This window comes from Cryptotermes secundus, unplaced genomic scaffold, assembly GCF_002891405.2.
Source record: "Cryptotermes secundus unplaced genomic scaffold, Csec_1.0 scaffold689, whole genome shotgun sequence".
NCBI lineage: Eukaryota > Metazoa > Arthropoda > Insecta > Blattodea > Kalotermitidae > Cryptotermes > Cryptotermes secundus.
Window position 1 is genome coordinate 1,350,147 of NW_019720574.1, and position 26,414 is coordinate 1,376,560.

General features: G+C 42.0%; 2 protein-coding genes across 9 annotated transcripts in view; one reads left to right on the forward strand and one right to left on the reverse strand.

The window, feature by feature from the left end:
- Nucleotides 1-26,414, reverse strand: part of LOC111869571 (synaptotagmin-5) — a 176,649-nt gene that overhangs the window by 20,663 nt on the left and 129,572 nt on the right. The window lies entirely within an intron of this gene.
- Nucleotides 14,210-22,853, forward strand: LOC111869551. Of its 3 annotated transcripts, none has more exons than XM_023861183.2 (3): nucleotides 14,210-14,647; nucleotides 15,699-15,839; nucleotides 20,414-22,853. In XM_023861183.2, the coding sequence occupies exon 3, from the start codon at nucleotides 20,414-20,416 to the stop codon at nucleotides 22,793-22,795; it is 2,382 nt and encodes a 793-aa protein (XP_023716951.1). In that variant the 5' UTR covers nucleotides 14,210-14,647; nucleotides 15,699-15,839; the 3' UTR covers nucleotides 22,796-22,853. The 3 variants fall into 3 exon arrangements, with proteins under 3 accessions (XP_023716951.1, XP_023716959.1, XP_023716944.1); XM_023861191.2 differs by lacking the exon at nucleotides 15,699-15,839 and having other exon boundaries at nucleotides 14,211-14,647; nucleotides 20,414-20,514; nucleotides 20,548-22,853; XM_023861176.2 differs by lacking the exon at nucleotides 15,699-15,839 and having other exon boundaries at nucleotides 14,211-14,647.

Consider the following 26,414-nt stretch of genomic DNA (forward strand, 5'->3'; position numbering starts at 1 on the left):
TCAGAGTTCAGGATATAAAGACCGAACTCTGAACGCTAANTCGCAGATATTTGAGAAACAAAAGGGTAATCGGAGACAATAGTGAAGAAGGTGAAATGATGGATAAGGAGGCGACGCAGTTAGAAGGCGTAATTATATGTGAGAGTGGGGGAGATTCAGAAGGAGAAATGGACATGCAGTGTGGTCAACCGACAGAAGGGGACACAGGTGGAATCAGTGAGAGTAGGGGAGAACAACTGACGAGTGATGACAAAAAGGGGAAAGACGACCGAATAGATATGCAAACAATAATGTCATGTATGAAGGAGATGTTCCGGGAGATTAGAGAGGAATTTAGGAAGGAGGGTGAAAGGAGAGCAAAAGAATTTAATGAAAGTTTGCAGAACATATTTGTGGTACACAAGCGCGAGATGCTGTCATCCATGAATCAGATCGCGAGTGACGTAGAACTGAGGACAGATCGGAAGATGGAAGCAATGAATAGGGAAATTAGCCTAATAACAGAGAGCACCAACGGACAGTTTCGAGCACTGACCGAGAAAGTGCAGAATGATAAAATTGAAACTACTAACAATTTTGAAATCTTGAGACAGGAAGTGACAGCATCTCACGCTCAGCTGGCTAAGCAGTCTGAGAACAGGTGTGAGAGGGTAAATCAATGCGAGAAACGAGTGGCGGAAATTGAACAGGCTAGCGGACATATTAGCAAGCAGTATGATGTTGTCAGTAAGCAATATGATGAATTGAGGACCCAAGTTGAGCTAATGAAAAATCAGAAACGAGTAGAAAGTAAGAATAATTGTGAAGGAGTTCAATGTATGGGGATTAATAACCGCCAATCGGATTCGAGGATTGAAAAGACCCTCTCAAGCTCAGACATTATGATTACTCATGTTAATGAACCAATAAGTAATGAAGTTTCATGTAACGGTTCTAATCCTCACAATGACGTCAATAGTCAGGAGAAAGTGTGGAGTGGCAACCCTGGAGAATTTGTCAGAGGGATCCTTAGTCACCCCGTAGAACTCACATTACCAATATTCGAAAACAAACCGGACCAAAACGCCCAGGCGCATTTGAATTCCTTAGGCGAATACATACAAATTAAGAAAATTCCTCCACCGCTTCAGTTAGCTGTAGCGCGGCAATCTTTAAAAGGCATTTCAGTCATGACGTGGGCTGATGCTAATTGGGATCAAATTAAAACGTTTGAGGGATTCCGCAGAGCTTTCCTGGACAAATTCTGGAGCCTCTCAGGTCAGGCAAGGGTTCGACTCCGGATCTATCAGGATAGATACGACCCGCGAGGCGCAGCGAACTACTGTGACCATCTTATGAAGTACGCTGTGAAAGCTAAATACCTAGAACCTCCGATGTCCAACCTAGAATTCTTGAATGCCCTCAAAGAACATTATCCCCTCGGGGTAAAGAAGGCCTGGGTAGTAGCAAAACCTCAAACTCTTCAGGAGGCGGCGGCATTACTTTCTGACGTCGCAGACCTCGAAAACGATCAGGTGGATTTCGAACCAAGGGGACAGGTGCGTCATAACCAGCAGAGCAATCCTCGGTCATTTCGCCGAGATCCACGAGATGAGGATAGAGGAGGCTGGAGTCGGGAGACCATGTGGAATGACAATCGTTACCACAGGAGACCGGATACATCACGTGATCACCGCAACTACAACCATCATCGAGATTGGAGAACACATGGAGACCAGCGCGGAAATCACCGCCACCCGATGTCAGACCGAAACGGGGACAGAAGGGAGTCAGCTGCTTCGAACGACACCACGGTAACTGCTAACCGGACTAGGAATGATCAGGAAAGGCAGGCGGGAAACCGAGATTAGGCGCCGTTGCGGCCGAAATTGCGCCTAAGGGCACAATAACTAGGGCCGAGATTAATGAAATTAACCCCGACGCGCCTAACAAAACCCCATTCCATACCTCTGACAAATTCACATGGCGTTGGGTGATGAATTGAAGTCATAATAAGATAATAACTGTTAAGATAGGTATAAGGAATAAACATGATCTGTTGTTATAATGTTAAGAGTGGAGCGTCCCCATGAAGAATGGATGAGGATTGGAGGTATGAATGTATGATGAGGAGGGGAAAGGTGAAATCCCCGTAGTGCTTGTGGTTACTCATTTAATCGCAGTATGGTAGCTCTAATAATATCTGTTGAGAACATCAGTGATTTGAGATCAGTTCAGTATAGGGAAGCTAAGTTTATCATCAGATAAGGGAACCGAGTTCTATCCATATCCTAAAAGTGTATCGTCGGAAGAAGAAAATTACGGAAGATAATATTAAAATAGTATCGTCGAGCGAGTGAGTGGAGAGAGATAAAAGAGTGGAAGGAAGAAGGGAGAGAGACGTTCTAAAAGTGAAATCATCGAAACAAGAATGTGAGTGGTGATAGATAAGTGGCCTGAGAGGCGTAAGGAAGATGTGCTGAAAGTGACGTCGCCGAAAATTGAGTGTAAAGTTAAATGTAGGTGTGGGCGTTGGCCCTACTGAGGAAATAATAGTTGGTTAGAAATATCAGAAGGCAGGTACCGATAGGAGTGTGAGTGAGCTATTGTGATGTAAGCGGAGAGATTCCCGAAGCAAAGACTGTCAATCACTGAGTGTCGAGGCTACCCACTTGATGTAACTGGAGTAATCCTAGGAGAATGATAGGATTATAAGGATTATCATCTTAGCATGTGAAATTTTATTTGTAACGTGGGGACGGTCCATTATATGTGTAAGAAGTCTTGTATTGTTTGATTTTAACTTAAGTGTAATTTGGTACGTGAAGGGCGTACGTGAGAGTGTCATCAAATCAGAGAAACTTCTTTCATCACATGTGTTTCGGAAGTTACCTGATTTAACGGGGGAGTTTGTAACCGTACGCACGCTTCACGGAAGTATCTTATCTGTTTATGCTTGGCGATTGGGTTTGGCTGTGGAAGTGAGATGCCCCGGAGGGTTCATGGTCCTCTGAACTGGCCTTTTGTTGCGAGGGACTGAAGGGAGGTTGGTGAGTCCATTGTATTCAAGGGGAAGTAGGTATACCTTCTTTCGTCCGTGCCTGTGGGGGTGGAGGACCTGTGGCTCGAAGCTTCGAGAAACTTCTAGGTGTGCAGACCGGAAGTGGTCCATGCATTTGGTCATGAAGCCCTCCCGGTGGAAAGTTCGAGATGGCTAAGAACGTGGTTTCTGGAAGCAGCTGCGGGGGCAAGGGGGGAGTTAGTGAGTAGAAGCCAGGTAGTGAGGGTGCTCCTGTGGAACCTGTGCTAGGGGGTTAACCGATCGAGCCAGCATCCGTGTACCCCTGGGATGTAAGACTCATTCCGCTGAATTTAGTCGAGGCATACACCGCGTCGAAGTGAAGCGTGTGGGGACGGGTGTAGTGTCCTGATGAAGTGGATATTTCAATTAACCTAATCCTTCCAGCCGCACTGTGACCTTGGGTTCGACTCAGCTCTAACAGAAATGAGTACCAGGAATCTTCCTGAGGTATAAAGGGCGGCCGGCGCATAAGGCTGACAATCTGAACGCTATGTGTGAGACGATTATCTAGAGAAAATATGGGAGCCTCGACGTCTCACAACCCTATGGGCCTTCACGGCCTGTTACAGGGATAGCTTTACCTAACTGAATTAGCAATAAATAAAAAGGAAAATATTCTATTTTGTTTCTACTTGCAAATACGTAACGAAAGTCAATTGGGCCCACTTCCGTTTTGATTTCAGAGTTCAGGATATAAAGACCGAACTCTGAACGCTAANAAACTTACATCTGAACGCTAAGTTCATGTCTTCAGGCGCTCAAAGAACCCCGGCATGAATGCGTGTGGTGGAGCAGGTGTCATGGGTCTCAACCTTGGCACTAGACGGAGGGGACTTACCAGCTTCTTGCTTCGTCTGAATTACCCTCGGTATCCAATCGTCAGGAACCTGGTTGGTTTCGCAAGCCTGTCCGGTCATGGTGAAGGGAACAAAGTTTTCTATTCCTGCCAGGAATCGAACCCCGGCCGTCCAGATCCTAGCTAGCCACCCACTATACTAAGTTTTCTCTGCTAATTACGTCTTGTGGTATATTTAGAAGTATGTTCAGTCTTGGCTAATCCTTGCTGGCTAGTCTACAGGGCCCACTGTTGCTTCGGCCTATTGCAAATGAGGCTTGCTGTTATGTTATTCCGTTCCTACTTGTTTAACGACGATTTAACTGTATGGGTTTATAGCCCGGAAATAAAATGCTATGGACAGTGAGTTAGAAGAATCTAAAACGAAGCTGTCGTGGTCTATTTCACGGTACTACCCCAGCCTTCACGTAGTGGAACAAAGTACAACGATGAGTCACGGGCGAGATTCGTGACGGGGATCTCCCGAAGACGAAGCGCTAACCAATACAGTTCAATGTTCCGTGGACTTGGCATTTTACACACACGCCTGTGCTCGTCTGTACTTAACAGGAACTGGTGTACTTGTACACCAGCAATTTTGAAGTAAATGCCCGATTTTCATCAAACTTTTTACGAATATTATCCATTACGGTCCATCCCTCATTCAAATATTTTAATTTACTACTACTAATAATGCAGGGAGCTGCAACAGTTCAGTTAATATAGCGAAGAGCTACGGGGTAGACGTCAGGGGTTCGATTCCCGTAAGGGGCAAGAGATTTTTCTCTTTTGCACAGAGTTCAATACCGGCCTTGATAGCCACCCAGCCTGCTAGCCAATGAGACATTTAACCAGGGGGATAAAGCGGTCGGGGGGTTAAACTGATAACTCGCCTCCATATAATGCTAAGGACAAGAATGGCGGAAATATACCCCCACTTCCCCATAAATCTCCATTTAAGGTGCTTAATTAATTAAGGACAAGGACAAATTTACCCTTAAATACGGTTACAGGCCGTGGAGGCTCATACGGTTGTGAATAGTCAAAGTTCCCATATTTTCTAGACAGTCGACTCACAGATGGCGGCGAGGTTGTCAGCCTTAAGCGCCGACCGCCCTTTAACCCCCACCAAGATTCCTGGTACTGATTTATATTAGAGGCTGAGTCGACCCCAGTTCCATAGTGCAGTTGAAAGGATTAAGTAAATTTAAAAACCCAAAATCTTCATCGGGAATCGAATCCTTTGACTTTCCGGCTTGTAGCATATGTGCCAACCAACTACGCTACCGTTTGCCCCCAACTTTACCATTAATAAAGCCAAAATAATGACAGTGGTATTGTTTCACATCACAATAAGAAATAGCGCCAGTAAACAGAGGGTCATATTGTCAAGAGCACTAGCGACTTCGGACGCTGGTTTAGCTCGGTGAGTAGATTTATTGGATATTCATCGGGCGGAACCACAATTAATTATAACACTTTCAATCTTATTGTAACTGTAACACTTCGTGACTACGAACAATGATAACACTCTAAAGGTTACTGTGACTACACCACATAAAATAAAGACTTCACTTCTGACTTCTTCCTCTTCTGCCTTTTTCTTCTGCCTTCTTCTGTTGCTGTTTGGATCTTGATGGAACTCCTGACTCAACGAATCCTTTCTGGGTTCTTCTTCCGCCTGAGTCTGAGGCTTCTGTTACCACCGAAGGTCAGTCGGCCAGTCTGTCTTGGAATAAAGCACTCATCTGGGGCTTACGACCAGATTTTTATTACTGTGGGACAGTTGCGGGTTTGTTAATATGGGGCGCTCTCTCCGACGAGAGGACGGGTCTATCGTTTACAATTACTGCTGGTCCTCGTCAATGCAGTCATTTTCGGGTCCGAGTCCCGTGGGACCCGCGACCATCTTTTACTCTCTCAAATTTGAGGCTTCCTTTTTCGTCGCCGCCTACGACTGGCAGGGCCACGGTTGAGGTATTCGAACCCAGCTCTACACGGATTTTCTTCCGTTTGACAAACTGCTCCCCTGTTATTATGATTCGGCGAACCGTGTAGAAGTCACCTCTCTCAACAATACAGTCATTGCATTCTTAGCCGTTACAGTGCCTTGAACTATTCGTTGAGGGGAATATCTGCTTTCAGCAGTTACACTGCGTGCAAGAAAACCCCAGCAACCGAAGGCGTTGTACCGTGAACGTGCTCTGTTAATACTTGCTGCCTAGGAATCAACATCCTATCTGACTCCACAATTGCGGCTTTCAGGCGTCATGTCACAATGTTGTATGGTGATGGGTATTAAAATAAAAGAACGCTTTTATATTTCTGTAGAAAACCTACCAAGAGGCCTGATTTTATGTTCTCACGGCCTTCAATATCAAGATTGAGGCCTTCTGGATGTGATGGAATACAATTTTATAGATGGGTTACCAACGTTTTAGAGGAACCTGCTGTCTGTCCTCAGGATCTGTCCTGAAGATGGAGCTAATAGGTTCCTCCAAAATGTTAGTACATATCTACCAAATTACACGTTGTAACATCCCAGAAAACTTTAATATTAAGGCTTAGACCTATATACAAATATTGTTTTCATTTAAGTTTACAAGTATTAAGATTTCTTGCTGAAGATTCTTGACGAAGAAATTTTATCAGAATTAGTCCATCCAGATCGGCTATGTAGATGCATAGAGATAAAGAAAAGGAATGGATGAGGTAAAGGTAACAATGAAGCCTAGAAATGAGAATGTTCAGTGGAAGATCCATCACGAGGCTACTGTGCACGGATCCTGTAAGCTGTATGACAGCGAACATATCGTACATCCCTTGAGAAGTCAGTTCCGAGATGAACTCCCATCTGCGTCATTACCACATAATCATACTGGAGTGTGTTAATAAGGTCAAATCCAGTGACCTAGGCCAATATCAAGCCACTAGGCTCACATCCAGGAAAAGGAACTTTATATATTTTAGAATTGCATGTTTTTTTTCTAGGGCAATGCTCCTTAAAACATTTATTCTCACGCTCAATTTTTATCTCTAGAAATGTATACTCCCTCCTTCCCAATATGATATCCCTGTAACAGACCGTGAAGGCCCATAGGGATGTGAGAAGTCGAGGCTCCGATATTCTCTAGACGATCGGCTCACAGATGGCGGTTAGGTTGTGAGCCTTATGACCCGGCCGCCCTTTACCCCCAGCTAATGCTCAGGTCAAGAAAAATGTGGATCTATACATGCACTCCTACATACGCATTCAGGGCATAGTGCTTAATTAGTTAATCACGGAGACAACTTTACCTTTTTACTTTACCAACACACCTACCCCGACCTCTTGTACAAAAGGTAAAGGCTGCTCTTCCTTCGGGAATAAAGAGGCCGGGACGTGACGCTGACTACCCACTTCCTACTAGTACCGAGGTTAAGAATTCTCTTTTCTTTTTTTTCTTGGCACTTCAGCTCCAGTGGGCCTAGGCCTACCTCCATGAACTTCTCCGTTCACTTCGGTTTTTCTAGATCTTAGACATACGGTAGGACTCCTTGGGCGGGTGATCAGCTCGTCGCAAGGCCTCTACGTGTACACAAACACAGAAAAACGCACACACACAAAGGAAACCTCCATGCCCTGAGTGGGATTCGAAACCACGATCCCGTCTTCCGAGCGAGCGAAGACAGTGCACGCCTTAGACCGCTCGGCTACCGTGACCGGCCCGACGTTAAGAATACATTGATCTATAATACGCCTTCATGGCGTAGTGCTTAATTAGTTAAGCATGGGGATAACTTTAGCTTACCTTCCCCACATAATTCTTTATCGTAATGTGTCATCAAGGGATTTTATTTGCAGTTTTAAAGTAAAATGCTTTAAAATTGAATTGAGAAGCATAGAAAAAAATAGAGACATTGCTCAACTGAAGTCAGACATACGAACTTTTATTTGACGACAATAAACATACAAATTACGAACTACGGTCTTTTGGTATGTGAAACACCAATTATGAAGGAAGTAGCAATTTTTCCAGACTGTTTGTGCCTGTCTACAAGACCATCGCGAGAACATTAGATCTCACGCAAAATTCTGTTTGAAGCCATCATGATCTGTTTCGTAGCGCCGCGGATGGAAGTGTTACATGCACATCAACAATTACAAACATGGCGAAGGTGCAAGACTCTCAGGATTTTAAATATTATACTTATTACTATATTAAGAGGCACGTCACGTGACTGAAATAGCTGTGCCACTACAACATTATATCCAAACATGCAATTTCCAATAATGTTGCTATAAAATCCTGATCCAAATTGCCAATAAACTGCAGGTTCTCAATTCCAAGATATATCGGCAGTGACGCTGACAATCTAGCAATGTTGCCATTCATCTGAGAGGCAACGCTTTCTGTTCTGTCGTTATGTATGGGCGTCTCAAGTATGTGTTTCAGACAGTTTCACTTTCTTCTCTGTCATTTCAGAAAGTGAAAGAATTGAACTTGAAATTACAAAGTCCTAGAATAATGTAACTTTGTTTTCTTTGCTTTCATCCCTTATTTATAGCACGTAGCATCGCAAAACTCTCTTTGTTGGAGATGTTGAAAACGCCCTCCATTAGCGACCAAACCCGATTTCCTATGCCAAACAACGAAATGCACTGTTGTAATATTCTGGGACATTCTGTATATTAAATAACAAAATTATAGAGCTTTTCATACACTCAGTTAGAAGAGGTTTGGTAGACAGACGTTCATATGCAACTGCAATACCAACGTGCAAATTAATTGCGTCCTGGATCGCTTTTTGAGCACTTCTATCGTAAATTGAGGTCACTATGTCAGAAACGACAATGGCGACGCCAGCCCTTATTGAATTCTTTCTCACCGTGAAACAAAGACAATTGCTCAGTAACGTCAAACACTTCGAGTGAAAGATAAATTAACGGACCCTTCAGAAGACAAGCAGCTGGAGTGTGGTCCGAGAAAACAGACGTCAAGTTGTATAAAATTAAAGAGAATATCTAGAAATGAAGACTTCGACAATTGTAAAAGAATGACTTAGAACAAAATTTGTTATAAATGTTCATTTATTGAGAGTTAGATCTGCTTCTGTCTTAAGTGACTGTCATTATATTGACAATTAATTTCATTGATTTCATTTCATGTATTTAATGGAATCTGTGTGAATCGAACCTAAAACTGTTTGAATATTAATCCTTATGTATGCAATACCATTAATCTCGAACACAAAATAAATAAACCTTTCTGGATGGTAATTAGGTAGTCATTTGACGGGAGAAGAATAAATCCCTACACAGGAAAAATATTGGAAATAACTCGCACAATGAATTCATCTCCATATAGCGCCAAGAATAATTTTGTATGGAGCTCTCCTTCTACTCCTCCATACAGCTTCATGGCGTGGTGTTCAACTACGCACAGCGAAAATGTTAAGTTTACATTAACACTGGACAGTATCCAGCACAACAGGATTTGGGTGTAATGGTCCGATCAGTAGCATAACAGTTACGGGATCTTCTAAAAAAACAAACAAATTAAGTAACTACCAACCAAACAACCAAACACCCAGCCAATCAACCAACTACCCAACCAACCATCCAGCTAAATATCTAGTGAGCTAACAGTCTTACTTACTGCAGTACTATTAGGCCGCGCCATAGCTCAAGCGGTTAGTCGCTGGCTTCCCATCGCGGCGGCCCGGGGTCGATCCCGGGGGCTGGTCAAGTGGGATTTGTGGTGGACAAAGTGGCGCTGGGGCAGGTTTTCTCCGAGTACTTCGGTTTCCCCTGCCAATCTTCATTCCACCAATTGCTCCACAATCACCGTCACCTATCATCTGGGGCTGGTACAACAGGCCAGAAGTGGCCGCAGTACAAAGGACTTAGTCCCACCCCACTAGCAATAAAAAAAATACTGCAGCACTAAAACCATTACGATTTGTGAGGAAGAAGAGACATTTTGAGGGAGTACCTATTCATGAATATATCTTGGGGGTTTTACTAATAAAGCATTGATGTTCAGAAGAAGCGCAAACACAGATATGGGTTTTAACACCAAAAGGCAAATCTATCATTATAACAGATTGTGGAGGCCCATAGGGTTGTGTGGGGTTGTGGCTCCAAAATTTTCTAGTTAACCGGCTCATAAATGACGGTAAGGTTGTCAGCCTTATGCGCCGGTCGCCATTTACCCCCCAGGGAGTTTCCTGGTACTCATTACTGTTAGAGGTTGAGTCGACCCTAAGGTCATAGTGCGACTGGAACGAGGTCAACCGAAAAATTCAATGACCTCATCGGGAATCGAACCCGCGACCTTCTGGCTTTTAGTATAGTGCCTCAGCCAACTAATCTACCGCGTGCCCCCATTCTATTATTATTATTATTATTATTGGGGGGAGTGGGTTTCCCCATGCACCGCGACAAATAGTCTATTGTACGTCCCCCTTTGATATTCTACCAGTCGCCATACCCTGCCGGTACTGGTGCTCGCTATTAGCCCCGTTCAGCCAGCGAGGCTGGCAGTGGTACCCGAATACTTCCCCATCTACCGGAGGCATTGGAAACTACCGTATTTACGGATGTATAGGCCGCACATTTTTTGTCAAAAATTCAAGAGGAAAACTGGGGTGCGGCTTATATTCGAAATATTCGAAATCACACTTCATTTAAAAAAATTATATTCATAATTAGTAATACGGTAATTTATACTCCTGAAATAATATTCCAAGAAAATTATTTTTTCTATAATTTCTGTCTGAAAATTGTACCGCGGCCTATATACGCACGCGGCCTATACATGCGTAAATACGGTACTTGGGCGGTAAACTTTGCCCAATTTTGCTGCCCCCATTCTAACATCAAGCACCAGAAACAAAAATATCGCAAGCTGACTAAACAGCCGTCTGAATAAAGCCGGCACAACAGGGTGAATCGCATTTTCTATTAAACGACGCCGAATGGCGTAGTCCTCCTTCAAAAGCTTACAAAGATTCAGCCATTCAAGATATCTCCACTCGGTGTGGAAGCCGCAAGTTCATTTCATGATGAATCCAATTCACATTCCCGCACCGTTTCTGTGATATTCTTCCATTTAGGCTTAAATCTTCTCTTCAAATAAAATGTTGATACCATATACTATAATTTTAGCCGATCACGTTGGCCGCGCGGTCTAAGGCATGAACTGTCTTCGCTTGCTCGAACGCTGGGATCGTGTGTTCGAACCCCACTCAAGGCATGGATGTCTATGTATGGGTTTATTCTGTGTTTGTGTTGTCTTGTGTGTGGGTAGTGGCCTTGCGACGCGCTGATCACTCGTCCAAGGAGTCCTACCGTCTGCGTAAAGAAAAGATTACGAAACTGAAAAAGCGGCCGGGGTCCCACAATAAGCTGTAGAGCCACTGATGAACGATTGAAGGATTTAACAAATACTATAATTTAGTATGTGTGTGTATATGTATATTCGTTTACATTTTTCACGTATGTTTGGTATGTATTATTAACCGAACTGCGCATGTGTAATGTGCAGGGCCTGTAGACCGTAATAACAGAGTTAAATCACATGCTATCACTGTTACTATCTGTGTCAATCTGCGTTAATTTTATTTTGTTGTGCCTTTGTCTGGATGTTGCAGGCGCGCGTAGGCAAACGGGGAAACCTGTGTAACGAGGTAGTCACAATTTGTGCTTTCCAGCAAATATTATTAGAGTAATCAAATGGAGGAGGATGAGATGGTCGGCGTGTGAGCTGCGCATGCGCAGGAGATGAAAATGCAACAAAATTTTAGATGTAAAACCGAGAGGAAGAAACTGCTAGGTGGATCTAGGCGTTCATTGGAGAATAATATTTAACCCATTCTAATAAGGCAGGGCGTATGACTATAGATATGATTAGTTTAACTGAGAAGTGTCAGGTTTCACAAAAGTTGGCGAATTTCTTAATTGGCTGAGTGACAATTTGTTTCTCAAGCAGGATTCTTCTCCATGGAGATAAACGCCTGAATTCACTTTTAAATCAATCAGTCAAGCAACCAGTAATCAATTAATGGCTTGATTCACCGTTAAGCGTGTTATATCCTAAATTGATTTAGCATGTAACAAATGATGTGCTGCATTCGTGAGCGTTCAATTTTCATCTCCGAAATTTTTGCAGCGTCAGGTGAAGATGTACTTGTTCATTTCATGTTGTGCAAAGAAGACTTACGTATCACGCATTACAACACTATACGAGGGCTATCAAGAAAGCAACCTCCTTTTATTTTATGCATTTTATGCTAGTTTCTGATGTCCACCGAAACCAGTTTTCTATCTTCACCTCCATGTGCTGGTGAGTTCCCTTCACGACAAGTCCATGTTTTACGTATTATTATTCCTACATACGCCATTTCTTATGTCTACTGAAGTGAAGGCAACATCGGGTGTAGTAAGCTTCAACAATGGAAGAATTTCCCTAAATTCATGGTATTTCTCAGTTTACCCTGTGTTACAGAAAAACAAAAAAGAAAAATAACTCTGTGGTTTTAGTCCGCAAGCGAACTATACCGACCGAGCAACCGCCGCTTGTTGGCGAAGTTAGTGCCATCTTTAGCGGAGAGAGGGTGCCGCGTGGTCAGCGCAACGGATCCCCACGGCCATTAATTTCGGTTTTTTTGCTAGACCGGAGCCGCTATTTCCTTGAAATAGCTCCTCAGTTATCCTCATGAGGCTGAGTGAACCCCGTTCCAGATCAACTACTTCTCAGAAAATCTGGTAGCGCTGGGAATCGAATCCGGAACCTCTGGATCTGTAGCCATATTCTGTGTCTCAGATAGTGAAATATTGCGCAACGCATTTCCGGCGTGAACTTCCGAATGAGTAACACGTGTTACATACGAGTATTAGTAAGACTAATGCCAGTCACAACGATAAACAGAAGTAGTTAACCTTGCCGACATGATATAATGAACATTTTGGGGGGGGGGGAATAGGAGATAAACAGCGAATTCCATTTTGATTTTCCCATGATTTAAAAATGTAACTCTTCGTGGCAATGGTCTTTCGAGATTAATTTCCTGCAAAAACACATCTAAGATTAGACGGCAAAATCCAGTCAACACAATGTCAAGGAACTGGCGTCGGTGTAGACCGCGAGTGAATTGCATTAATGAGAAGCTAAAAGATTTGAGTTTAGAATATTATTCACAAAATATTTAAAGAAATGCATGCATGTTAATCAAATTAGAAGTATTTATATGGTAACCGGAAGTTATTGTCATAGAGCCTATATCGAAGCAGATATTTTCTTGGTGGGTGTTCAAGATGTTTAGTATACGTATCGGTATAATTTCGTTTGCGGACTACAGGCCACGGAGTTTGTTTTTTTGTTTTGTACTATTATTACAATATTAACACGTCGACCAGAAGCTCAGCACTTGCTTTGACAGTCGTTGCTGATATACCCTGCGTGAAAATCAATGAAAATAATCGTGGGGGTGGTTTGGTATGTTCGCGTGTGCAAATGGTTATTGATAACCGATATTACACTTAAGTAATGTTAGTAATGAACAGACTAGGAAAGTAGTCAGGGTTAGTCATCAAGTCGTTCAAATATATTGTGTACCCTAGCATGGCTACAGTAAAGAACAGAGTAGTTTTTATCGATATTCAAGGCCAGGGACGGCGAGGCTATGAAAATGTACAGACTGCTATCCGTAAAAACAAATTTCGGTTATGAGAACTCTTGGGTATTTTGTTCTTATTTATTTAACAATTATAAATACTGTAAATGTCTAGGGATTTATTGACCGCTTGTGCAAACCACTCTCAACTATAGTTTAGAGATTATCTAAATCTATTCAATAGTTTCTGTGATAAAACATACGAACAGATAGAATTTTTTTTCCTTGGCACTACAGCCCCAGTGGGTCTAGGCCTACCTCCATGAACTTCTCCGTTCACTTCGGTTTTTCTAGATCTTACACATTCGGTAGGACTCCTTGGGCGGGTGATCAGCTCATCGCAAAGCCTCTACCTATACACAAGCACAGAAAAACGCACGCACACAAACTAAACATCCATGCCCTGAGTGGGATTCGAACCCACGATCCCGGTTTCCAAGCGAGCGAAGACAGTACATACATGCCTTAGACCGCTCGGCTACCGTGACCGGCGAACAGATAAAATAGCTCTCCAAATTTTGGGTACATTTTACGCAGTTCGTGAAGATAAATACTGACAGAGGATGTATATCTCAACTTATCTCTTAGGCCAGTAACAAAGTGTGGCAGGAAGCGACAGGTTTCCACACATCCGGTTACGATACCCAAATGACACACGGTTGCGTGCATGATAACAGCACAAGAAAGAAGAACTCTTCCTCCAAACTGTATGTTTCAACAAAGCATGATATTACTTACAATTAGGAGTACCGATTTAAACTCTTGAAGTCACGCTCGGTGCTTCACAGATCTGAATCATCATCTTAGTCAGCAGGGGGATTCCACATTCAAAAGCTAGTACGCATGCCATCAAAACAAGAATGAGGAACACACTCGTATGCAGTCTGCAAGGATTCCAGTTCGTGTGCCCAGAGGCGGTTATTTTGAACCCGACAGTGCTGCTTGCCAATAGGAAGGAGTGCTCTGGGAAGTGTGCAGATGGTGGTACAGTGCGCAGCTGGCAAGACATCGTGTCACGGATCCCTCTCTATCGGAGAATACCTTGAACAGCACGGGTAGAGGAGACAGAGATGCTAGTCACAGTCTACTCTTTGGTGAGCATTCACAGTTGGTGTTACAGATTTGTTATTCATTGAATAGGTAATTTTTAACCAGTCTTACCTTTATAGATAAATTCAAATTAAATTCTGATGTCTATAACATGAATACTAGACAAAAATATAACTTCCACCTACCCTCATCAACTTTATCAGTATATCAAAAAGGAGTCTACTTTACTGGCATAAAAGTGTTCAACAATCTGCCACAAAGTATTAAAAACTTGGGCAATGATACTAAAAAGTTTAAATCAGAGTTAAAGAATTATCTACATGCTCATTCCTTCTACTCTTTAGATGAATACTTCAATGTAAATAGAGAATGATGTAAAATTAAGTTATATTAATTTTTAAGCTAAAATTGCCTGTACTTATGTATGTAACCTTTTGACTTGTTCTGTATCCAAAGGTACTAACCTGCTTAGGATTTATAGAATGTAAATAAATTCAATTCAATTCAATTCAATTCAATTAAAACTGGTATAAAGCAGACAGTTGATGTTCATAAACAGTTCTATACATTAAGTAATTCAGAGCCTCTTGTTAACTATCAACTGCTGAATGGTGGGACACACAACGTGCACGATAAACATGGGAAATAAACACAAAATTTCAGTTAGAAATCTTGAAGGGAAGAAACCACTTGACTACCTAGGGGGGTAGATGGAAGGATAATGTCAAAATATATCTCAACAAATAGTGTGTGTAAGGAGGTGAACTTGATTCACCTTGTTCAGGATAATTTTCGGAAGAGGTTTCATGTGTTTACGGCAATGAACTTTCTAATTTCATGAAAGACGATGAAGTCTCAGACCACCTGAGCGACTATTAGCTTCTCAGCAAAGAGAATGTTTCTAACGACAGATGATTATGTACCACGCCGAACATGCTGGTTAAGCGGTGAAATATAAGACTTGAATTCGAGAGATAAACAGTTCGAATCTCGCTCGGCCGGAGCGCCGATTATCGCGATTGTTGATTTTCGTGATTTTTCTTCGTCTTTTCAGGCAAATGACAGGTTAATTAATCTATTTGGCCATTCTTTCAGAATCCTCATTCGTCCCACCATCTGATGCGAAATCTAGACATTGACAGCGTGGTTTAACATCTCTAATTATCCCACCTTTTCCTAATATGGGATTCGGAGAACGTGGACACGCAAGAACATTTCTTACAGAGCACTCAAGAGGTAACACTTCTAACTTGCATTCGGGAGGTGATTGGTTTGAATCTCGATCCGGGCGCCGATAATTCTAACAGATTTCGTCGTGGCTTTCCTCAGTTCCTTCAGGCAACTGCGGGGAAATACCTTAAATTAGATCATAGCTAGTTCCTTCTACATCCTCTCCAATTCATTAAGTAAGTAAAGCAAAGGAAAGTTATCCCTGTAACAGGCCATGGAGGCCCGTAATTCAATCACTCGTCATTATACAACCCTAATTATTGACAGCGTCCTTAAATTTACTGCAAATAATTATAAAATATTTTCTTTCGTCTATCACCTTCCATAAAGGGCCAAACTCATTCTCCAAATTAATCGCCTCATTCTGTGATTTGGATAGGCTTCTGTTCGTTTTCTATAAAGAATCAATTTCTATTTACCAATTATGAACTAATTTTAAGTGGAAATACGATTTCTTTTTTATTTTTCCTTGGCACTACAGCCCCAGTGGGCCTAGGCCTACCTCCATGAACTTCTCCGTTCACTTCGGTTCTTTCTCGATCTTACACATTCGGTAGGACTCCTTGGGCGGGTAATCAGCTCGTCGCAAGGCCTCTACCTGTACATAAACATAGAAAAAACGCACACAAACATCCATGCCCTGAGTGGGATTCGAACCCACGATCCCGGTTTCAGAGCGAGCGAAGACAGTGCATGCCTTAGACCGCTCGGCTACCGTGACCTGCGTACTCTTATTTACATATATATATCTGTATACATTCATATAACCCAACAATTAAATTAAATTTAGCTAAAGGACTAACGTACTGAACTCGTCCTTCAATTGTTATAACTTTAAATCCTGGTCAGGTGAAATATTTACTGTTTGAGTAGTATGATACATTATTATGATTATTATTGGAAGAAACTAAGTACACATTTTGTCTATGTAAAATGAAACCTCGGGTTCCATAAAATATTGGGAAGTTCTTGAGCAACTGTACAACTGGCGGCTTCTCAAGAAGGGCTCAGCTCCATGAAGTTAGTTCAGTTAGTATGATTTATTAGTTGTAGACTTAAATTCGGAAGCAAAATATAGACTTTCAGGCAGCAGGTACTTTGTTCTTTCACAATCAACAGATAGATTACCACAACGGAAGTTGCATAATTTTCGAAGGTTCATTGCCATATACAACTGTCTGAGTTGTCATTAACTGTGGCTACTGTCGCTTCCAGTTCCAAAGTTCACACGGTTGTCATGTTGGTATTACTTATGACAGAAGTTAGGAACGACAGACGTGAAGGGCCTCTAACCGCCTGATAATCATACCTCATTTCAGTAGATCGAGTGATGTTCTTACGCCATTAAGAGGAGCATATGTATATGATGGTACGAAAACCCCCTTTTGCCTTATAAATAAAGAAAAGGGGGTTGAAATGAGGAAATGGGCACGTAAGAAAAATGAGCAACGGATCTTTTACAGAAAATACATAGATTCCAACCAAGAATCATATGCAACAGCCACTGAAGGCACTTTCACGTACTCATAAATATGTGAGATTTTCACAGCCGTGAAGATTCACATTGTTATCTTCGGAGTTTTGAAATCATTCAGTCTTTTAGGTGCCAATATTTCGAAGGAACCTTCTGCCTCCATATTCGAGTTGTTGCGTTGTAACCACCAACACAGTGGCATAACAAAAAATACTTCAATATTAATTTTAACCTCCTAGTAAACCTCAAACGTCATCATAAATGCCTATAATAGAAATCTTAAAATGAAGTTTTTCTCATATATTTATGTTTAAAACACCAAATACAATATATTACACTGTAGAGCATGAAGGCCCCCCAGCTTGGGGATTGGACGTAAGGCTGACAACATTGCCCCGTAAAGGACTTACTGTTGCGAAGTCAAAAGAATTGAAAGTCGGAAGTAATCTGGCAGAATCTTTTACGGACTGCTATGGTTCAAAAGGGATTTTTTTTTGCCTATGATGATGATGATGGCAAATAGAGTTCCTTCTTTACTTTCGATATTTTATGATAAATATACGTATTACCACTGTAGACATGCACATGAAATTAAATCTGCATTGGTAATATAAACAAGTTAAAATTGTTATTAATATAATATTACTTAATTTAGTGTTACCCAATAAACGAAAGCCAGAATTTTCTTGTAAGATTTGAGGCTTTCACGGCGGTGANTTCTTGGTTTACATAACAGTACCACAAATGACCTTGCCTTTTTATTGCCAATAGACTTGAAACGTTTCGTCATGACGTTGGAAAGAACGAAATTGTACTATTTACATTCTGCGACCAAGTTTGCTTTACTACTCACTCGGCCTCCGAAGATAAATATAAACAAGGGACGTGTAATCGTGTCAGAGAACCTTTATCTATCCTAACCTCTTCTTCTCAAAACTAAAATTCCACACGCTGGACAGTACAGCGTCCTTACTTTTATGAACTGAAGGTAAATAATTGTAAGAAAGCTAGTCTAGTCTACGTACTGAAAGGATTGCCATCAACGCAGAACAGAATGACATGTCAGTCACGCCGTACCCTCTAAAGGAAGTGTATTTATGTATGGTTTATGTAGTGACAAGGTATCTCAGAATATATAGCGTCACACAGTAGGAGGACAGCATTTCGAGTGGGAATGCTGGAAGGAAACACTGGCGCATACTGGAAGGTACAAGCAGTCTGCATGTACCGGTTCTCACGGTCTCTTCACTTGCGGATTTTCTTATTTTTCCTTCTACCCTGAAGATTGAGGCGATACGTTCCTCCGAAACGTCGGTTAACACCACATCTACACGGTGCCACATCCCAGAAGACTCCTTTCTTCAGGATGTTTATTTATTTGTTCAGGCGTCACAAATATTAAGGCACAGTAGTCATTAACGTATTACTTACCGTTCCACACTGTGTGTTCAGGAGTTCAGGAGTAACACCTACTGTTATAAATAGCCGAGATCACTCAGTGCAGTGACTGCACCACGATCTGGGCGACCTGGTTTCGATTTCCTACAGGAATAAATATTTTTCTCTTCGCCGTCGCGTTAACAGCAGTTCTCGCCTGCACCCTAAACTATTTAATAAATACTAAGGACGAGGTGGTAGAGACGTGAATGTGACCATTAATCTCAATTTAATGCTGAGGTAAGGAATGTATGGAGTCTTCATATTCATTACATCGTCCTTAATAAAACACAAGGAAAAGTTCATCTTTACGCATTATTACAAAATATTTTTAAAAATCCCTCTACTTCTGGGCTGCCACGGAGCTGCATAGGTAAGTGGAGGTACAGTATCACTCATTAACTTATGCAGTAGTCGAAGGTTAGTAACTAGGGTTACGCTCCGACCGATTTATACTATTGTAAAGAGCCTCAAATACACATTGAATAGAGGGCCGATTGGACCCCACAAGCAATCTGAAAGTGGCAGAGAAAACAAAATTTTCTACCCCTTTAACAAACTAACCAACCAACCACATCTCACTAACCGTCCAACTGTCGAACTAAGTAAGAGGTTGATAATCGCTCAGCTGCCTACGTTACTCGCCTTTTATAAAACCCGATTCATTGCTTTGTTCACAACAGCTCGCAAGTGGGCTCTGTTCTGTCTGTTCAGTCCATATCCTCACACATTTTAACAGTGTCCTTCCTTCTATGGCTACAGCTCCCAAGTGTTCTCCGTTTCGGTTTCTTCACCAAATTTTGTAAGAATTCTCATACTGGTATACGAGTATGTGTTGAGCCTACAATTCGCGTCTATCTTTCCCTCCCTGATTTAATCGCCCTAAAATGGTTCGATAAATATGCATTATGATGCTCGTCACCTTACCATTGCTTTCAGTCCCTTAGGATTGTTCTCAGCACATTGTCCATAGACACCCTCGTTCTTCTTTCTCCCTTGGGACGATGGAACCAGTTTCATACCCAATGAGACGAGTAAATAACAGGGTTGTATTCCTTAAAACGAGTACTTAAGCTTTTAGTCAGAGATTCTGAACCTAATGGTAGAAATATAAGATTATATTATTTTCCGATAGCTAACAATTAACTGATTCTTTGATTGATTGATCAGTAACTGTCAGATGACAGGTCCACAGTCTCTTCCAAAACAGTTCCTCCACTTAATGTGATCTTCTGTTTTTGGAAAGAGACTATCCAGGAAAAGTGATAATGTGGTAGTTTTTCCATTTGCTTTCCACATCGCAGTACAACAGCCGTTCAAACCACTCTGGTCACGCCTGTTGCTATACGAACTTGAACCATCTCGAGCATCATTTGTTCTGTGCTTCAAGTCGCTGCTGATGACGCTGCTTCCGGCATCAGTTTTTGGTTTTTGGTGTCTCTCTTCGTCTGATGCCTACCCTTTGACCTGTCCAGCAAGGGAGGCCCTGCCAGTAGCTACGCTACCGCTGGTATAGCTCTCAGGGTCCTTGCCAAGGACCCTGATTCTTTATTGGCAAATATATTCGCGGACTTTTAACACTTATCTTGGTTGCCTGATTTGTTAAGCTATTAATTACTTAGCATTTCAGTCTTTTTATCGTACTGATCTGTGTTTGCATTGTTCACAGATGTATGTTGCAGTGGTAGCTGCGATGGTGGTGAGTGGTAGGAAAGAAATGACAGCTTCTGTGTTCAGCTCTGAGGATACAACAGTGAACACACAGACAAGGGCCAGTTACACAACAGTGAACACACAAACAAGGGCCAGTTACAGACACAGAGACAGCACCACACAAGAGTCGACATCAGGATACCCATATGTGCCGAGTACCAGACTTATGGACAGCAGATCGACGCAGGAAGAGCAAATGGCGGAGTATAAATACTTCTATGAAGGCAGCTCAAATTATACGAATAGGACACAGGAAGGAACTGAAGAACCGAATAAGACGTCTGGATTTCGACGTGATCCAGTAACAGAACGTGACAAATTGACAACAGAGGATGCAACTGATCACGCGAAAGGATTTTCTGAATCCATAAATTTCACTGATAAAACAAATGTTCAGAACACGATACCTGGAAATCCATATCAGTTCAGAAACAACAATGGGGACTGCGGTGAGACAATGAAAGCACAGACCTACCAAGATATGAAGACTGAATTCCCAGACACAATCACGACAAAGGATACGATCTTTAGGCAAGACAGAGACCAACCATGTGCATGGTATGGACTTAACGACAAACTTGCACTAAACAGAACAAACTACGCACAGCAAAGAGGAGTTAACCAGAAGATGTTACTAACATCAATATCCAATATTGATCACAGAGAAACTAATAGTCAACGTCTATTGAAGGTGCTGATTCACGAAGACCATGAACTCAACAAAACTCTTGAGGAAGCATGGAATTACACTCAACATTTCTTAAATTCCGGTGACTTGGAATTAGGCCAAGAAGCCATAAATTTAACACAGAAATATGTTGCCAGAAGACGGTACTGGTTGCGGTACATGCAGTTGTTTTCACTCAGTAAGACGGATGTGCCACTGTTAGCTGACGGAACCGCTCTTCAAGTGAGGGATATGGAGTTGAAAGAAATGGAAACCGTCCTGAGTAAGCTTCAAGATATTCACAGAGTAGTTAAGATTGTCAAAACTAACGAAGACAACTTCCGTACTTATTCCCATACTAATAATTACAGTGCAACTTCGTCATTCCTGTTCGAAACTGAAGGCTATTTGGATGACTTAACAGCCGCCGTTAGTGACATAGAGAAAATATGGGAGCAATACAGCCTTAAGGGTTACTTTATATTTCCATGGAATCTTTCCTTTCATCTAGTTTCAGACAGGAAGACGTATTTGGGAGCCATGAATCAAAGTTTCCAGGAAGAATATATGCAGACCATGAAGAAGAAGGATTTAGAGGAGCTGTTTCAGTATTACATATATCCAGGTGTTTTCATGGTGATATTTGTGTTAGGTGTGCTGGGAAACGGCGTGCTGTTACACATATTTGTGAAACATAAGGAGATACGCAAAGCACCCAACATCATGATCTTCAATCTCGCATTAACGGACATCATGAACTTATTTGCTAACGCTCCACTGTATTATGTTTCCAAGTACTACAGCGAATGGATATTCTTGGATGTGTATGGATGTAGGGTTTTCGTCACTTTTCGTTTTCTCAATCACACTATTATTGAGTTATCTATTGTTGCACTGAGCGCTCAGCGTTACTATGCAGTGGCTACAGCCCTTGACTATCCAACTTTACGGAGACTATCAGCGCGTTCCAGAACTATTCTCTTCATCCTTATAGTCTGGCTAACAGCTCTAGTCCTTTCTTTACCACCTTCAATAATTTTTGAGTTCAAGGACGGTGTATGTTTTCCATTTGTAAGGTCTCAAATCGTTGTTAAAGCACTGGATATATTTTATTTCACTTTCTTTTGTTTTTTCCTTCCTGTAACTATGGGTGTATTCAGCGTTTTGACAGCTCGTAAGTTGAGACAAAGTGTAAGTAATATGCCTGGAGAACTTCGTTACAAAACTCGAGAAACAGCTCGTTACAGAAGTGCCAAAGTGGTCACGTCTCTTGCCCTCTCTTACGCTATTAGTCATATTCCAAGATCCATTTGGTTCTTTTTAGTGTCATTTTTTCACCTCAACAGACGGGAAATGAAATACATTATTGTTGATGAAGTGACGAACTACTTAATTTTCTCTAACTCTTGTTTAAATCCGTTGGCGCTGTACATAGCCAGCGGTACGTTCCGACAGCTGTTCAAGCGACATCTGTTCTGTGTTCAGCAAAACAAACAGGGCTCTGCCCCTTTGCACCGACAAGTGACAGCGAGCAGTAGTACACGGCTGGTGTACTTTATTGACTCTCACGCTGGAGACAAGGCCAGTTCTAAAACTTCTCTTAAGAGACAAAGTGTTGGAGATGGAAGTGATGTTAATGTAAATATAAACCCTAGTGTTAATAATGACTAACTGCCTGCGGAAAATCTTTGAGAAAGAAATATATACTATTCCACATCCTCTACCTCTATTTCGTTGAGATTCATTTTAATATTATCCTTATATCTATGAATAGATCTCCCAAATGGTATATTCTCTTCAAGTTTTTATATCAATATTTTGTAAGTATTTCTTCTTTTTTTTTTTCGTGCTATATACCTCGCCCATGTCACGGCCCTGATGTGATCAAACTGACAGGCTTTGGCAACGAATTTAAGTTTTTTGCCAACTATTTTCCATGACAGAAGGAGTATAAATTTTAATCAGTGCGTTTTCAATATGCGGCACTGAATACTAGAAAACAGTATAAATTTTGAAGAAAGCAGTCTTCTGGGATGTGGCACCGTGTAGATGTGGTGTTAACCGACGTTTCGGAGGAACGTATCGCCTGCTTGTACCCGTTCTCACGGTCTCTTCGCTTGCAGATTTCTTATTGTTCCTTCTACCCTGAAGATGGAGGCGATACGTTCCTCCGAAACGTCGGTTAACACCACATCTACATGGTGCCACATCCCAGAAGACTGCTTTCTTCATAGTCACCGCCGTGAAAACCTCAAATCTTACATAGTATAAATATAGCTTATAACACTCTAATTTTATAAGAAGTGACCAGCTTTTCTTTAGAACAATTTACATCGAATGATGTATTTGTTTGGCTGAGTTTCACAAACTTTCTTCGAAATATATTCTGAGTTTTGAATGTATGAGTATATTTATAAATACATCTTAAACACTGAATATGGAAGTCTGTTGATGGAACAGAGCTAACGCGTGTGGCAGTAGGACTCCAGATTAGTATTAGGGAAGTATTCCCCATTCGTTTTACATTCCCTGCCCATCTCATCCTGCTTGACTTGATTATTCTAATTATACTTGGCGAAGAGTACAAGTTAAGAAGCCTTCAATAAAACAATAAATAAGCAGATACTTGCATGACATTCATTAAATGGGGTTTTGTAATTGTAAAGATAAGGTACGGCATGTACTGTCTTCGTTCGCTTGGAAACCTGGATCGTGGGTTCGAATCCCACTCAGGGCATGGATGTTTAGTTTGTGTGTGTACGTTTTTCTGTGTTTGTGTACAGGTAGAGGCCTTGCGACGAGCTGATCACCCGCCCAAGGAGTCCTACCGTATGTGTAAGATCTAGAAAAACCGAAGTGAACGGAAGTTCATGGAGGTAGGCCTAGGCCCACGGGGGCTGTAGTGCCAGGGGGAAAAAAGGTACAGTTATCTCTCTGCTTAATTAAGCACTACGCCATGAAGACATATGCAGAAATGGAAGTATAGCTTCACGTGTTATTAACCCCGGCACCCGATGTAGATGAGTGATCAGTCTGACGCCCCGGCCGCTCTATCCCTTAACCAATCTACAGAAGAATGTATAGAAATCGGAGTTGGTCTGGACAGAACATTGAGTAGAAAAAGTCATGTCCCTGCCTGGGATCGAATTCCAACCTCAAGCCCGTAGTCATTGCAGTTTTAAACATGAGCTTTAAGTACGATGTAAATATTTTTAATTCGCTAGTGGGGGGGGGGATCCAACTGGGTCCACTCGGCACGGCGGCCGCTGATAAGTACGATGTACCCGTAAATTCGGTAGTTGATAAGTTACTTTATATTCCTGTAAGCGGAGTTTCATTTGTGGCTGCTTTCACGGGGACTCCCTGTTATGTGGTGTGCTGGATGAATGCCAAAGCGCGAAGCAGATTTCTCGCTTACTTCCTGTTTCCTTCGAGGAATGCTTGTTGCAAGAGCGACTGGAAATGTGGGGGATACCCTAACTAGTTGCATGATCCCTCTAATGGAAAGACCCCTGAATTGTAACGGGAAGGAAAACTAGAGCCAACAATTTATAAAAATTCACGCTGCTATATGACAAATATGATTAAGTACCACGCATCTAGTTTACAAAATTCATCATATGTTCCATGGAGTTCATTATATTGGGGTGAGTCCACTTGGTACTGCGGCCACTACTGGCCTCCTGTACCGGCCCCATATGATGGTGACTGTGGAGCAATTGGTGGAATGAAGATTGGCAGGGGAAAGTACTCGGAGAAAAGCAGCCCCAACGCCACTTTGTCCAACACAAATCCTACATGACCAGACCCTGGTTCGGACCCGGGGCGCAGCGGTGGGAAGTCAGCGACTAACAGCCTGAGCGCGGCCTTGAGTTAAGTGGCCAGCTGAACGCATTCACAAGTAAGGTACAGTAAAGGGAACACAATTTTGCTACAGGGTGCGCCTAAATGCCTCGGGCAATGATGAATGTTATGCCTCTTCGCTGGAATCCGGTCTTGAGGTTGCGTGGTACACACCTAGAAATCCAGGAAGAAGTATGGCAAAAGGAAATAGTAGATGACCTTGAAAGACAAACAAAACTCTGCATAAAACAATGCTTTGATTTTTCACTGTTGCCAAATGTACGGTTAAGATATCATGTATACGCTGTACGGTGAGAACTATGAAGACAAAGAAAGGTTAAGGTTTATACATGTAAAAGAATCTTCTTTAAAAGCGTATACCAAAGGACCTTAGCGTTCTTGTTTTGTTCCAGGGAGGTTTTCGTTTAACGCAAGTATTTATTTCTCGGTAACATACCGTGAATATAGTCGGAAAACCTGAAGGGAAGAGACCATTTGCATGACAGATTTGTAGATGGGAAATTAATGTTAAAATCTACCTTAAAGAAATGGTGTGTTGAGTTTAGATTGGCCCAGGATAGGGACCAGAGGCCACCTCTTGTGAACACGGTAATGGACAGTCAAGTTCCATAAAAAGAAAAAGAAAAAACAAACTCCTTAGCCTGCAGTCATCAAGCGAACTATACCGACCGAGCGACCGCCGTTTGTCGGCGAAGTCTGTGCCAACTTTTGAGGATACAGAATGTCGCGTGGTCAGCGCAACGGATCCCCACGGCCGTTAATCTCGGTTTTCTAGACAGGAACCGCCATTTCCTTGAAATAGCTCCTCAGTTATCCTCACGAGGCTGAGTGGACCCCTTTCCAGACCTACTATTTCTCAGAAAATCTGGTAGCTCCTGGAATCGAACCCGCGGCCTCCGGATCTGTAGCCAGGAACTCTGACCACTAGACCACAGAAGCGGTCCAACTTCCATACACGGCGAAAAATTCTGTGTAGCTTCTCAACAAGGACCGTGCTCTGTGGAGTTAGTTTGCCTATCAAGGTCTCCGGTTGTATTTCGTAATCGAAGCAACGTACCTTACGATTACTGGTTATGCCATTACGTCATTTGTCAGGCAGTTCTAACAGTCCCTCTTCTACAAATGTTTTTATTTAGGTTTTGTTAGACTAATAATAGAATTGCACGACATAAAATTGCAGAAATAAAGGAGGATGTAACTAAATAGAGATCTGCCCTTCCGGCAAAGCACATAAAATCGGAGACAAAAGTTTACAGCTTGGTATTTTTACTGTTGTCTGTGAATAGCTCTGTGTACATTTTACTTTCTCCGGATTAATTTCTGTGTAGCTATGCCACTGATATGGGTCAACAGAGTGTGACGTGGGACAGCATTCAGTGTTTGTTATGTTATACAAGAGCGAAGGCTTCTCTCTTTGAAATACCCG